The sequence below is a fragment of the Marmota flaviventris genome, chromosome X (assembly GCF_047511675.1).
Source record: "Marmota flaviventris isolate mMarFla1 chromosome X, mMarFla1.hap1, whole genome shotgun sequence".
NCBI classification, from domain to species: Eukaryota; Metazoa; Chordata; class Mammalia; order Rodentia; family Sciuridae; genus Marmota; species Marmota flaviventris.
This window is the reverse complement of record NC_092518.1, coordinates 43,603,000-43,616,629: the sequence shown is the minus strand read 5'-3', so window position 1 is coordinate 43,616,629 and position 13,630 is coordinate 43,603,000. Positions and strand designations below refer to the sequence as shown.

The 13,630-nt window shown below is 45.1% G+C and overlaps 1 protein-coding gene across 1 annotated transcript; it reads left to right on the top strand.

The window, feature by feature from the left end:
- The first annotated feature begins 4,516 nt into the window (after positions 1-4,516).
- LOC114082508 (centromere protein V-like protein 3) lies at positions 4,517-5,383 on the top strand. The gene has a single exon (XM_027923697.2). The coding sequence runs from the start codon at positions 4,517-4,519 to the stop codon at positions 5,381-5,383; it is 867 nt and encodes a 288-aa protein (XP_027779498.2).
- Positions 5,384-13,630: the final 8,247 nt, after the last annotated feature.

The window sequence follows — 13,630 nt, the reverse complement described above, 5'->3', positions numbered from 1 at the left end:
AGAGCATATTCCTGGGCCAAAACCTCACTTTAACCAATATAAAGGAATAGGAACGATAACGAATATGTTTTTAATCTGAAAGCTTAAGACAGCATTAAGAAGATTTGGTGGATGAGGCTGGACTGCAGAATGTTCCAAATAAAGCTAGCCATATTACAAACGCATGACAAAAGAGAAGAAAAACAAGTCACTGAGGGCTGTGAGTAAAACAGGGCTCACCTACGTAACTTCAGAGGAGAAATTAGTCTGCAAGGTGGCGAATGGCAACAAAAGCTGTTGTGCAGGCATGGTGATCCACGTGGACCCATAATCCCAGCGACTTAGGAGGCTGTGACAGTAGGATCACAAGTTTGAGGGCAGCCTCAGTAACTTGGTGAGGTCCAAAGCAACACAGTGAGAACCTGGCTCCAAAGGAAGAGGGCTGGGGATCTGGCTCAGTGATTAAGCACCCCAGTGTCAAAACAGTCATCATTATCATAATAAAGCTGTTGCACTCCAATGAACTAACCTACTGCCCATGGGAATACAGGTTAACCAATCCGTGTACTTGCACATGTGCACTGGAATGAAATGACTATGGAAAGGGACGGTGGATGGGGGGAGGCAGAATTCTTACTGCTGGAAGGAGGTGTCCGTAACAAAGTGGCAGAAGCAAGATTTCTGCAAATCATCATGGAATAGAACTGGGGAGATGGGCTTGGATTTCCATTAAGCTTACTATAGATGCTGAAGATAATATCTAATATGATATTCATAGCAATGTGTGTACACATGGGTTAGTAGGCACACAGAGATTTGCTTCTTTCAGCTGCAACAGCCTAGAAAAACACTACACCCAAGTTAGAACAAGCCTGGCTGATGCTCACTTTTGAGTTTCTAACACCACTTTCTAATGACTAGTGATGAAGAAATGGAGAAATGTCTGAGTCAAGAAACTTGGACAAGTGTAGGACCACAGCACATGGGAGGCACAGGGTTCAATCCTCAGCACTGGGTAAACATAAACAAGAAAATAATGGCATTCTATCCATCTACAACTACAAAAATATTTTAAAATAAAAAAGAACAAGAGGAGAAGGGGGAGGAGGAGGAGCCTGAAACACATGTAAATGTGTGATGCACAAGATAAGCCAAAGAGCAAGGAATGACCCCAAAAGTTACCACAACTGCAGGAAGACATCCACATAACCACGGAGGTACCGAAAGGGCTCCTGTTGCTCATGACTTGAAAATGTTAGCAAAAGGAGAAATAGTCATCGGTTGGGTTATAACCTGTGAAAGTACAAAATAAACAGTCATCAGAATAGAAACCATGATATAAAAGAATGATTTAATAAACAAGAAGCATAAATGGAGGAGCAGGGTTAGATTTTCCACACAGCACAATTCCAAAGGATGTGTGTACCAGGTCTATAAGGGTTACCTGCGACCTGTTCTCAAAGATTTCCTCTCCAAGAGCACAGTGTGGAAACATTAAAGGATAACTTCACTTTGGACGCATCTGGCAAACTCTACTTCAGCCAGGTGACCAAAGTCGAGTTCAATAACTGAAAACTTATGTGGATAGTATGCACCCTTGTAGGATCAGACCGCAATGGCTTTTTGCTGTTGCCGTGTTTCTCCCACAGCTCACATCAGTTCACTCATGAGCCAAACTTCAAAATATCCTCATGGAGGATATGCTTCAAAGGGCCTTCGGAGTCACCCTCAGTACTCTCAAGCATAGCAAAGTGAACAACAACTGGGCAATGGTCACAGCCAAGAGGGGCTGAAAGCAACAGGAAAGCTAAATATATTGTGGTGGCCTGGCTGGGTTCTTGGATCAGAAAAAGGCTCAAATGTTAGAAGCGAGAGAGCAGGAATAATGCTTGCACTCTGGTTTCTTCTGCCTCTGGGTAACCACCACCAGGGAAGAGTTGGAGCCACCAGAGCCACCACAAGAAGAAATCACACAAGAATGCCACTGCAACAATTCTGAACACTATCTTTCTAAGGAGCCTGAACCTAAACATGGATGCCTGGACCTGCATGCTAGTAGTAAAGAAGGCTTCTGGCTTCAAAATTAAAAGATTCAATGAGGCTCCAAATACAATGACTCCTGATACAATAGCTGAAACATCTTGAAGAGAAGTCGAAATGACCCCTTATATCAAGAATAAGGGACATTGCCAGTCTAATGAGAAAACACTATTCACTGGTACCAGCATAGAGCAGAATCAGATGTGGCACTGGCCTGACAAACATTTTAAAGAACCCATCATAAAAGTACTTCTTAAGCCAATTACAAAGAGTCTAGAGGGATGTGGCGGGAATATAAGGAACTCAGTAATAAACAGAATTTTTTGACAGAAATTAAGGAACAGAAGAAATGCAGTCATGGAAATTTGGAAACATCGCTGGATTGGCCCAACAGTGGGATAGAGATAAGGAAGATCCTATTTGTACACTTGTGGTCTGATTGGTAGAGTTCCTCTATCTTAACCGTAAAGATATAGACTGAATGAACAAGTGAGCAGACCCTCAAGAATTTAGGATGGCAACCAAATTCTAACATCCCACGATCAAACTTCCAGAGAAGGAGATGTAGCTGAAAGAGCATTGTAAGAAACACAGGCTGCTTAGGACACTGCCTTCTGGCAGCCTGCTGCTTGTCTCTCAGTACACCATCTCTGCCCAACCTGGGCCCAGGGCAGATGCTGGTAGGCGGGCGGTTTCCTCACCTCAGACAGAAAAGGAGGTTTCAGAGCCTGACGTGCCTGGGGTCAGTGGCATCAGAGCCCTGAGAGGTGCTTTTACATTTGGGCATCCATTTGTCACAGGAGGCTACTGAGCACCTGCAATGTGGCTGGTTAGAACTGAGATCTTAAAATACAGAAAGACTTTTGTAGGGTTCCTACCAAAAAATGTATACTTAAGTAGTTATTTCCTGTTGGCCACATATGAAATTGACAATATTGGGCTATATTTCCTCATAAATTTCTACCACTGATTTTGAAAAAGAGAGACACACAAGAAATTTGGGCTGGAAATGTCCAAAATTTGAGGAAGAACATACAAAACAAAATAAATGAAGTACACACTGACATGTGTAGATGAATCCATGGTGAGATATATCAAAGTTCATCTATTGAAATTCCTACAAACACTGAAAGGGACAAGAAAAAAACTGACACATTGATGAGGGGCGGTGACACTGATATGAATGAAGCACTGCAGATTTCTCATGGAGCTCTGGAGCCTATTAGGAAGTGACAAAACCATTTTCACCTGTTGGACAAACAGTACTGTCGAAGGAGAATTTCACATGCAAGCATACTCTTTCCGGCCTGAATGGGAAGCCAAGACAGGAAGCGGAAAGCAAAGGGATGTGCAGAAAGAGCGACTGAGTTGTGTGCTGAAATGGGAAAGGAAATCATGAAAGGAGGCAGCTAAGAGTAAGAGAAATGAATGAAGAGCAGTAGAAGAAGCATCCCCAAGGGACAGACCTTAGGCGAGCCTTTTCCTTGTGAATTGTGAATGACCAAAACCCACATGACACACCCAACCTACGACTGAGACTATTTTGTTCACCAGTGAGGGAGGCCCACATCCCCAATGGACCCCTGATTTCCAGAGTTCAACTGACTGCGGATTGAGGACTCAGTCAAGTCAAGGCCAGAGCAAACCCTGACAAAATATTCAACAGCCACACACTCAAACGTGATTCAAAAACAAAGACAAACCTCAAAAAGTGTTCAAGTAAACCAGAGAAAAGCAGGAGAGGAGTAGAAAGAGGGATGAGATACAGAGGAAAGCAAAGAAGCCAACGGAGGTACTTAGACACTGGCATTGGAGCAAATATTATCAGGTGACTGAGCTAAACCCATCACTTAAAATTAAGGCAGATATGGGCCAAGTCTATCAAAACCGACCTAATTTCACATCGTGTTTGCATGAGGTTCATTTGCACTTCAACAGTATAGGTCAATGCATTCAAAGAGAGTACAGACAGCCACATCATGCACACATGAATCTACAAAGCTGAAATGGTACAGTCATATGAAAACAGACTCCATCGCAAGGAAAACTAGTAGAGGCAGACAGAACCCACCCTGCAGGCAGACAGCAAAAAAAAAGTCTTTCCAGATCTGGCCCCTCTCCTTCACACCCAGCTGGTGGGCTTGAGACCACCTGTGTCTCCCCGGGGGCTCTCTCTCTGGTCCCTGTGGGAGAAATCACGACCATATTTTGGTTCCTAGTTTGGTGTAACTGACTCTAAAAGAGTGCTAGAGTTTGGAGGCTGAATACTCCTCCCTGTGCGCAGAAGCCCTGGGGGCCCCCACACGTGTCTGCTGAACCACCTCCTTCCCACTGAGTCTCTCAGGGAGCAGAGGCTGTTTTGATAGGGTCAAGGGAAGGGTCTCTTGACATCACACTCAACAAGTGGCCAATCCTGCAGGTGCAGCCAATGAGGTTGCTCAGAGACTGCCTGGGAAATGAGGGGCGGTGGGCACCCACTCAGAAGACTGCAGGCGCCATGGGCAGAGCAAGGCAAAGAGCCAACGCTCAGCGGCGGAAGCAAAAGCGTCCCGGGGATCCTCCAGCCACCTGCGCAGCTGTCGCGGTCATGGGCGCGAGCCGCGCGCGGTGCCCACCTGTCCAAGTCGGGGTCGGGAGCCAGGCGGCAGGCAGGGAGCGCGCGGCAGCCAAGCGGCGGCGGGGAAAGGCGAGGCGCAAGCGCTGGTGGCGGCGGGTCCGGGAAACCGGCGCCAAGAATCTGCTGCTCCCGCCGCAGCTGCGGAACCAGCGGGCCCCCGCGCCCACCCCAGCGGCCCCCGCCACGTCCCCGGGTGAGCTGGACCTGGGCGCTCAGCGCGAGCGCTGGGAGGCGTTCCGCAAGCTGCGGGGCCTGAGCTGCGAGGGTGCCGCCAAGTTCCTGCTGGACACCTTCGAGTTTCCGGGCCTGGTGTACCACACCGGGGGCTGCCACTGCGGCGCCGTCCGCTTTGCGGCCTGGGCCCCTGAGGATCTGCACGTGGTGGAGTGCAGCTGCAGGCTGTGCAAGAAGAAGCAGCACCGCCACTTCCTCGTCCCCGCCGAGCGCTTCACGCTGCTGCAGGGCGCCGAGAGCATGGTCACCTACCCGTCCAACACGCACCCGGCGCTGCACAGCTTCTGCAGCAGGTGCGGGGTGCAGAGCTTCCACGCCGCGGAGTCCGACCCACGCGTGTATGGCGTCGCCCCGCACTGCCTGGACGCGGGCACGGTGCGCAGCATGGTCATCGAGGAGGTCGATGGTGAAGCTTGGGAACAGGAGGCCACCGAGGAGGACGACGATGACTATGCCATGCAGAACGCGTCCATGGAGATGGCCCCTGCCTGTCCTGGCCAAGAAGAGCTGTGAATGAGGTCGCCGACATGCTGAATCCAGTGTGCGGGTGGGGTCCCCTCCAGCCAACCCCTGCAGCACTTGGGGAAACAATCCTTCTCCCCCGTGTGCAAGCTACCTGTCCCTCTTTCCCCCTTCCCCTCCAGTTCTGTTCAAGGGACTTTCTCTGAAACCAGAACTTGAGCCCACACCCCTTCTTCTGTGTACAATGATCACCTTGACATCTAACAAGCAAGTAGTGTCTCCACGTTTTCAAGTCATCTCTTCCATCACTTGGTTGTGCCATTCGTCCTGAAGGATCCCCACATGGCTGGTGGGAATCCCTTGTACTGTACGTTTCTGGTGCTATTGTGAACAGGCTTGTGTGCACCACGTGCATTTTAGTGTGCTGGGCGGCTACATCCCAACACTTTTGTGAACACTTACAGGACGTTCTCCCCGGGTTTCCTGAGCGTTTGTGTTTTAGGTGGACACCTTTCCACTACTTAGGGAAAGCTGTTGCTTTCAGCCACGTTGTTTATCTAGTGTGTTTGAAAATAGCATGTCTTGAAATTCGATATTACATACCTCATCACACTCAGTTCTCCAATGATGCTACTCTGTTGCTTGGTTTTGTGTTAGTGACTAACTGCTGGGAGGGGATGGGGAGAGAGGATTGAGAGGGATGACCACCCCCTTGGATCTTTCAAAGTACCCACCTTGTACATGTGTTAAGTGTTCAGAAATTAATAAATATTTATAAATGTGAAATTGTGTTTGTTGATCTCTACCCAGAATAGGATTTGGCAGTGGGGAAATTGGGGCTGTTGAACAAAGTGGGCCTCTGTGAATGTCAAAGATGGTGGTGTCTCTCACTCTGCAGCAAGCCAAAATTCCCCAGGGTCCCCTAAAGTTTGGATGAGGGGAATCAGCAGAGTGTTTGCACATTCAGCCTCTGGGGACACACTGTCTGTACTTGAATCTAGTCTCTGCCACCTATTGGGTAGGTCACTTGTGTGCAGTTCCCTAAGTGATGGGATCAAGTCCCAGTGTTCTCATATTCAGGGCAAACCTGGTGCCGAGCATTGGATACCTTATCCATGAATACCCCGTTTCTCTTCTCAGCTGATGGGAACTCCTGTCAAGTCCCCTGGGCCATACAAAACTCTTGTTTGTCCTCTTCTATGGTGGGGTGGTAGGAAAACTATAAACAAATTCAATGAAATAACTTAAGGAAGGATGAGATTAGGGTATGAGGATGTGCAGGAGGGTCAGATGGCTTTGTGCCTTCAATGGAGGCCTGTCCTAGGCCCCTACTCCCCCCCACACACCCAGTGACTCTTGCCTCAATAACAAATGGCCCCCAAGATAGTCCATAACATGGCAACCGTTTAGTATACGCATGGCATTTCAAAATCAGGAACTGAGAAAAGACACAGGGCAAATGACTTTTTTCATATGATGTCTGTGACCCCCTTTGAAAAAGCCTGGCCTGCTATGCCTGGATTCATATGAAGGCTCCTTGACTGACAGTCCTGGTGGCCTTGTGGACAGGACTGAAGGATGGGGTGGAACAGGAAGTGGAGTTCCTAACTTTCACCTCGTGGTGGCATTCGTTTTCTTCTGAGCATGGCAGGCCTCTCTGTAGTCAGGCCTCATATGTGATGACTCAGACCCTGAGGGGTGGGGGTTTCAATAAGAAAGGTGATTGTTGCATCAGCTCCTGTGATCAAGCCTCAGAACTCATGGTGAGTCACTCCTGTCATACTCTATTGATTAGAAGTGAGTCAGGAGCCCTTTCACATTCAAGTGGGATAATAAGAATTACATCTCTCAGTGGGGGAGGTGGCAGGCGCTATTTATAACAATATGAAATGGGAGATGTTGCTGTGGACATTTTCAGAAAATACAGTCTTGCACCTGTGGACTTCTAGGTAGCAGGTTATTTGGGGCTGCACGGCTGCACCCCTAACTTTTTGCAAAGTTCACATACAGCTTATGCACAATTTTATGGATGACTTAAGCCTTAAGGGAAAATAGGCCTGGTTATACCTCCTTCTCTGGGCAAGAACAAACCAATGTGTGATTGATGGTCCAGAGAATAATGTGGCGGGGAAAACAACTGTTCAGTCAGTCTTCAAGTTGACCTTGGCAATGCCCTAAGACACAGTCCAGTGTGCTAAAAGCTACATCAAGGAAATACATCTTGCTCTACCCACTGGGGAGGTTTCACCTGTTGGGAGTAGCATATATTGGAGTGCTTTTGCACGGTGGCACAGACCATCCCTTCTGCTCTCCCTTCTAAGCATTCATGCATTCCTTCTTTCCTACCACAAACATTTACTGAGGATTTGCCACCGGCCAAGTACAATGTGAGAAGTGCTCCAGGATACGGCATGAAGTAAATCAAGTAATAATGCCGATTTGCCAACCTTTTAGACAGACATGCAACTCTGAGTTAGGTGTGCACACATGAGAGGTAATCGGGGTTTCTTAGTCTGAGCGCCCCAGAAAGCACGCACAACATCAGACCTGTGAGTGGCTGAGTGAATGACAAGACGTGTGATCAGAGGTCCTAGGTCATTTCCTAAGAACTTTGCTTGGCTCTCTCACAGAATGCCATAGAAGAGGGAACTGTGGTGTCCCCCACAGTAGACTAGAAGGGCCCGCACAGCCCACAAGACACAGGGACAAACTCTTGCTGTCTGTACCAAAGGCATCTACAGAATGAGCTCCATAAGAAAGTGTGTGTTCTTTTCTGGCAAGTGTCCAGGACAGTCTGAATTAAGGAAATTCCCATGTGTACTATATGGAGAGGCTTTGACTGATAAATGTAGTGTTATTTCTTCAATTTCCCTAGACAGATACAGTATTTTCCTAATTAAGTGTGCTCAACAATGAAAATTCATATCATGAATCCAAATGGAAATCAATATCACTGGTCATAGCATAGAACCTCATTAAATGAGATGAGTAAGTTGATCTTTACACCCAGTTTTGAAATGAATCATTTCAAAATCATGAAAATGAAAAAGGTGACGCATGTCTGAAGACTCTCCTGTTAACAAGCACCTCGATCTCTTCTGTTAATTAATTCTCACCTAAGCCTTTCAGAGCACATTTTTTTCCTTCAGGGTTCCAGGGATTGGACCCAGGAATGTTCAAGCACAAAGCCACACCCTCAGCCCCTTTTCACTTTTTATTTTGAGACCAGACCTCACTAAGATTCTGAGGCTGACTCTGAATTTGTGATCCTCCTGCTTCATCCTCCAGAGCTGCTGGGCTGATGTGCATGTGCCACCACACCTGGCATCAGAGCACATATTTTTAAGCAGGCTTTATCGACTTTGGCACTGTGTCCTGAGAACAGAAGCACTAAGCGCATGGATTTCAAACTGGTGTGTGGCACAGGGAAGGAAAACCAGAGCTACTGCCTGCCAGATTCATTAAGGATGGCAGGAAACATTAGTTCTCAAGTATTTCTACCCCACTCATTCTGATCCTTGCCCCATTTTCCATAGGTCCAACTCACTTCATGGATATAGCTCTTCTTCACGCTTGAGGCAATTCACTGTTCCTTAGTGAATCCTGGCCCATCGTCCCAGCATCCTCTCCATTGACTTAGGCCTCCTTTAAAGGTCTGAAATGGGAGCTGAGCTTGTGGCTCTGTGGTAGAGCAATTGCCTAGCATGTGCGAGGCCCTGGGTTCCACCCCAGCACCACGTAAAAGTAAATAAAATAAGGATATTGCATCTAACTACAACTGAAAAATGAATATTTTTTAAAAATCTGAAATGTTAGTGTTTTGGACATTTTGAGACCTCCAACATTCTTATTCCATATGTCCATATATTTGGCTCTGTGACCACAAAAACCAGCATGATAGTTTGGATCACACTTGTTTGGAGGAAAGAAGCTTTGAACAGACTTCCCCAGGGGCTCTTGGACAAGTCTGCCAGTTGTTGCTCTTTGAATATGGAACATCTTCACACACCTGTGTTCATCTTCCCCATGAGAGGTGAGTGAGGCAAGGCATGTAAGTAGGTAAATGGGCCCAGCATCCTGCAGCCATGTGGCTCAGTGGTTAAGTGCCCCTGTTCGATTTCCGGTACCAAGAAACAACAACAAGAAAACCAAAAACAAAACAGAACAACAACAACAACATTGAGGGTGAAGCAGTTCAGAGGATAAGGATATGGCACACAAGCATAAAATCATAGGAATGGGAAAATATGGCCTTCTTGATGCTTGTTATGGTTCCTCTTTTCAAAACCCTCTCATGTTCCGAACTTTTGCATGAGAAGCTCGAGAGCGTCTTGCATTTCACACTCTTGAATGGGGCATTGGTAAGTAAAATCAGATCCTAGGAGAACACATGGAATGTACACACAGTGTGAAACCAGTCAATAAACAACTGTGGGCCATGTTTCCCCCATTGGTAAAGTAGTCCCAGAATGTTAGATCTCCTAACTAGGGCAGATTTTTAAGTGAAGTGATAAAGACCATAGAACTCCTTGCCCTGATGCTTCAATGGTCAGCAGGAGCCATTTGTCACCATTAAGATTACTTATATTATTGTTACAAGAACTTTGGACCCAATGTAAATAGGCCCTGCCAGTTCTGCTGGACTGAAAGGAAAGTAAGCCTAGGAGTTTCCCCAAGACCTTTGCCCTATGCCACCTGGAGAGAGATTGAGATTCTCTCTTTAGGACTTAGATTTAGAGATTCCACCTGCAATACCTGAGACGTGGCTCTGATATCCTAGTATAGTCTCTGTGCTCTCCATAATGTACAATGCTGGTACCCAGAAACAAGGCACAGTTGGATAGGTTGATGTCATCACTGTCCCTCACTTACAGTAATGGACTTAGGTGAGTGACATTTGTTTTCTCAGCTAAGGCTGTAGAAGCTGGAACCAACTGTGCACCATGATCACAAGGTAACATGAGAGCATCTGGACACAGCTGGGATGGGCAGAAAGTTCTAGATGTAGAAACCCAAAATGGTGACCTCCTGGTCTCTGGGACAATCCCTCATCATCAGAAGGTGGCAGTTTCCTATCATCAGAAACCCCAATGAGTAAGTCCCCAGCCTCAGAGGGATGGCACACTCAGGATCCTCACCTCTTTGGTAAGAGTTTCAGGTCTCACCTCCAGGCACCACAGTGTCCCACAGGAAAAGACAGACTACCTTTCCTCAGCCCATCCTCCTGGGGATTAGGAAAACTTTCTCTGCAAACACTCTGATCCAGATTCTACTTGCAACTTTCTTTTCCTGACCCTCAGCACCATGGCGCTAAATTTGGGCTGGGCATGGTGGCACAAATCTGTAATTCCAGCTGATCAGGAAAATGAGGCCAGAGATTTGTGAGTTCAAAGCCAGCCTCAGCAATAGTGAGGTGCTATACAACTCAGCAAGACCCTGTCTTGGAATAAAATATAAAATATGGCTGGGGTGTGGTTCAGTGGTTGTGTGTCCCTGAGTTCAACACTCAAAAAAAAAAAAAGATCTTGCTAAAAATTTGGAAGATCAGTATTTTATGAAGTTTGCATTCCTCCTCTAGGCCCTTGTCATTCTGGCTGCAATGGAAGGAAACATAAGAGTTATCCTTTCATATGAATGAACAAAGAAAAGTAGACAACACACATGAAACAATGATTTCCAAGAGATTGGATACAAAGCAGTCAATGGGGGTGACCTATCTGAGAGAAGAAGTAAACATCTTGAGCAACTTGACCACCTCAGCTTACTTGGAGGAGACCCTGGTAGTCTCCCTGGCTTGTGAAAGACAGAGTGGTCGTACTAGTCGGCCTTAAAGAGCAGTTGGACAATATGATAGCATGTGAAAGGAGCCAGGCAGAGAAAGGCAAATACCACTTGATCTCACTCAAATGTGGCATCTTAAATGAGTGGACCTCATAGAATAAATATGACAACTGTATTTATTAGTCTTGTGTTGTTGTTGGGGATTGTTGGGAAGTGGATGCAAATTTCAGTTAGAAAGGAAGAATAAGTCCAGGACATCTGTGACACAACATGGTGACTATGATGAATAACACTATATCATTTTAAAAATCCCATGATAGTAAATTTCAAGTGTGCTAAACCTCTAGAAATTACATGTGAGGTTTCATATATGTGCAATAGCTTAATTTAGACTTTCCACCATGTACACATACATGAAAATGAGTTGCACATTCCTATATATATATATATATATATATATATATACATTTTTTTTTTCTCCATTTGGCACTTTGAATAAATAAGTACACTACAAACCTCCTAAGAGTCAAACAGGTAAACACGTCCAAAAGAATGAATTGGATCCCTTTTTCCAACTCAATAAAAAATTAACTCAAAGTGGATCAATGACCTACATGGAGAGCAAAAGCCATAACTCCTTCATAAAAACAGCATACAATAATTCTCAGGCAGAATTCTCATTTCTCTGCAGAATGTTCCAAGTCTCTCATCCAGGTGTATCAGTACTCCAGGAAACACACAGACTGCCTCTCCTCAGCCTATGTATCACCTTGGGTATTAGGAAATTTTTTCTATAAACACTCTGATCCTAATTCTATTTCCAAATTCCTTATTCTGAGTCTGAGGAAGATCTTGCTAAATATGGAAGATCCATATCCTTGAAAGAAAGAATTCCATCTCGAAAAGACTCTGTTTCTGGCTACAATGAAAGGAAAAAGTAATAGATTTTTCCCTTCCAAGCAACAAAGGAAAGTAGTAAGTGACTCACATATCATCCATTATTGTAAGTGGCAGGGATGACGTCAACCCTACCCACCTTTTACCTGGCTCTTGGTCCTCATGCTTTGTACATTTGAGAGAGCATGAGGAGTATAATAGGCTCTCAGAGCTAAGCCTCAATGTAAAATAAATCCTGATGTTATTATAGGCAAAGGATTTTTCATCTGATACTGGGGCACAAACAAGAGAGGGAAAAGAATAGATGCATAGGCTGTTACCAAAATTACAATGCTTTGCGCTTCAAAGGCTCCACGCAAGAACGTAAATAAGAACTCATGGAACTATTTCAAAGTCAGGTTTTCGGCTAAAGTTACATGCCCACTATACAAAGAATGTCTGTAACTCAATAGCATAAATAGACAAACAATCTTATTTTTAAATGGGCAAAGAATACGCTGGGACATTTTGCCTAATGAGTCATACAAATGGCCAGTAAGCACCTGAGAAGACACTCACTGATTGATGCATGATGGAGACCCAAGTCTAAACCACAGTGCGCTACTCCTTCACACAACCTGGATGATAACATTTAAAGTCAGACAATTTAACATTTAAGTCAGACAATAATAATTGACAGCAAGGACTGGAATAATGGAAATCCAGATAGATTGCTTGCAGGGATTATAAAATAGGGCAGCCCCTTTGGGTAGTTTAGGTTTTCCTCAATACCTGAAACAGTTTCCAAGTGACCCAATAGGTCCACTCTTAGGAATCCACCAAAAGGAAATGAAAATTTATGTCAAAACAAAAATGCATTCACAAATGTTGAGAACATGAATATTCATAAAGGCCAAAGTTATTAAGTAACCTGCATGTCTATCAGATTATGACTGGTTAGATGGAATGGTGTCTATTCATTTAGTGGAAGATTCTCTGGCAATCAAGAGGAATGAAGCCCCAAAATGTGTTAAAACATAAGTGGACCCTGAAAACTTTATAATGCATGAAGAGGCCACATGATAAGTTTCCACTTTTATGTAATGTTCAGAATAGGTGAATTTATAGTCAGAAATCTTTAAAATAATTTTACTGGAGCATTATAATTATACATGGGAGTGGGATTCATTATGCCACACTGAAACTTGCACATGACATAATATGATTAATCAAATTCCCCAGAACCTTCCCTTTCTCTCCTCTTCTCTCTCTCCCCCTATTCTGCTTGTTCTACTCTACTCATCTCCCTTCTATTATTATCATTATGTTATCATTTCAATTGGTGCATTAAAATTATACACATAAGTGGGATTCATTATAGTACAATCATATCTAGGCAGAGAATAATTTAGTTAGTTATGAATTTTGGTGGTGCTGGGAATGAATCTCAGGGCCAGCCGGTGTAGGCCTACCACTGAGCTTCACCCCCAGTCCCGGACACACCCTGAATTCATAGGTTTGGTATCCCAGCCTTTCCCACATGCCCTCCCCTCCTCCTTCCCTCCCAATCTCCTTCCTCTACTGTCTTCATCTCCCTTCTATTCTCAAGAGAGCCATTTTAAAAAATTATTCTTCTTTTCC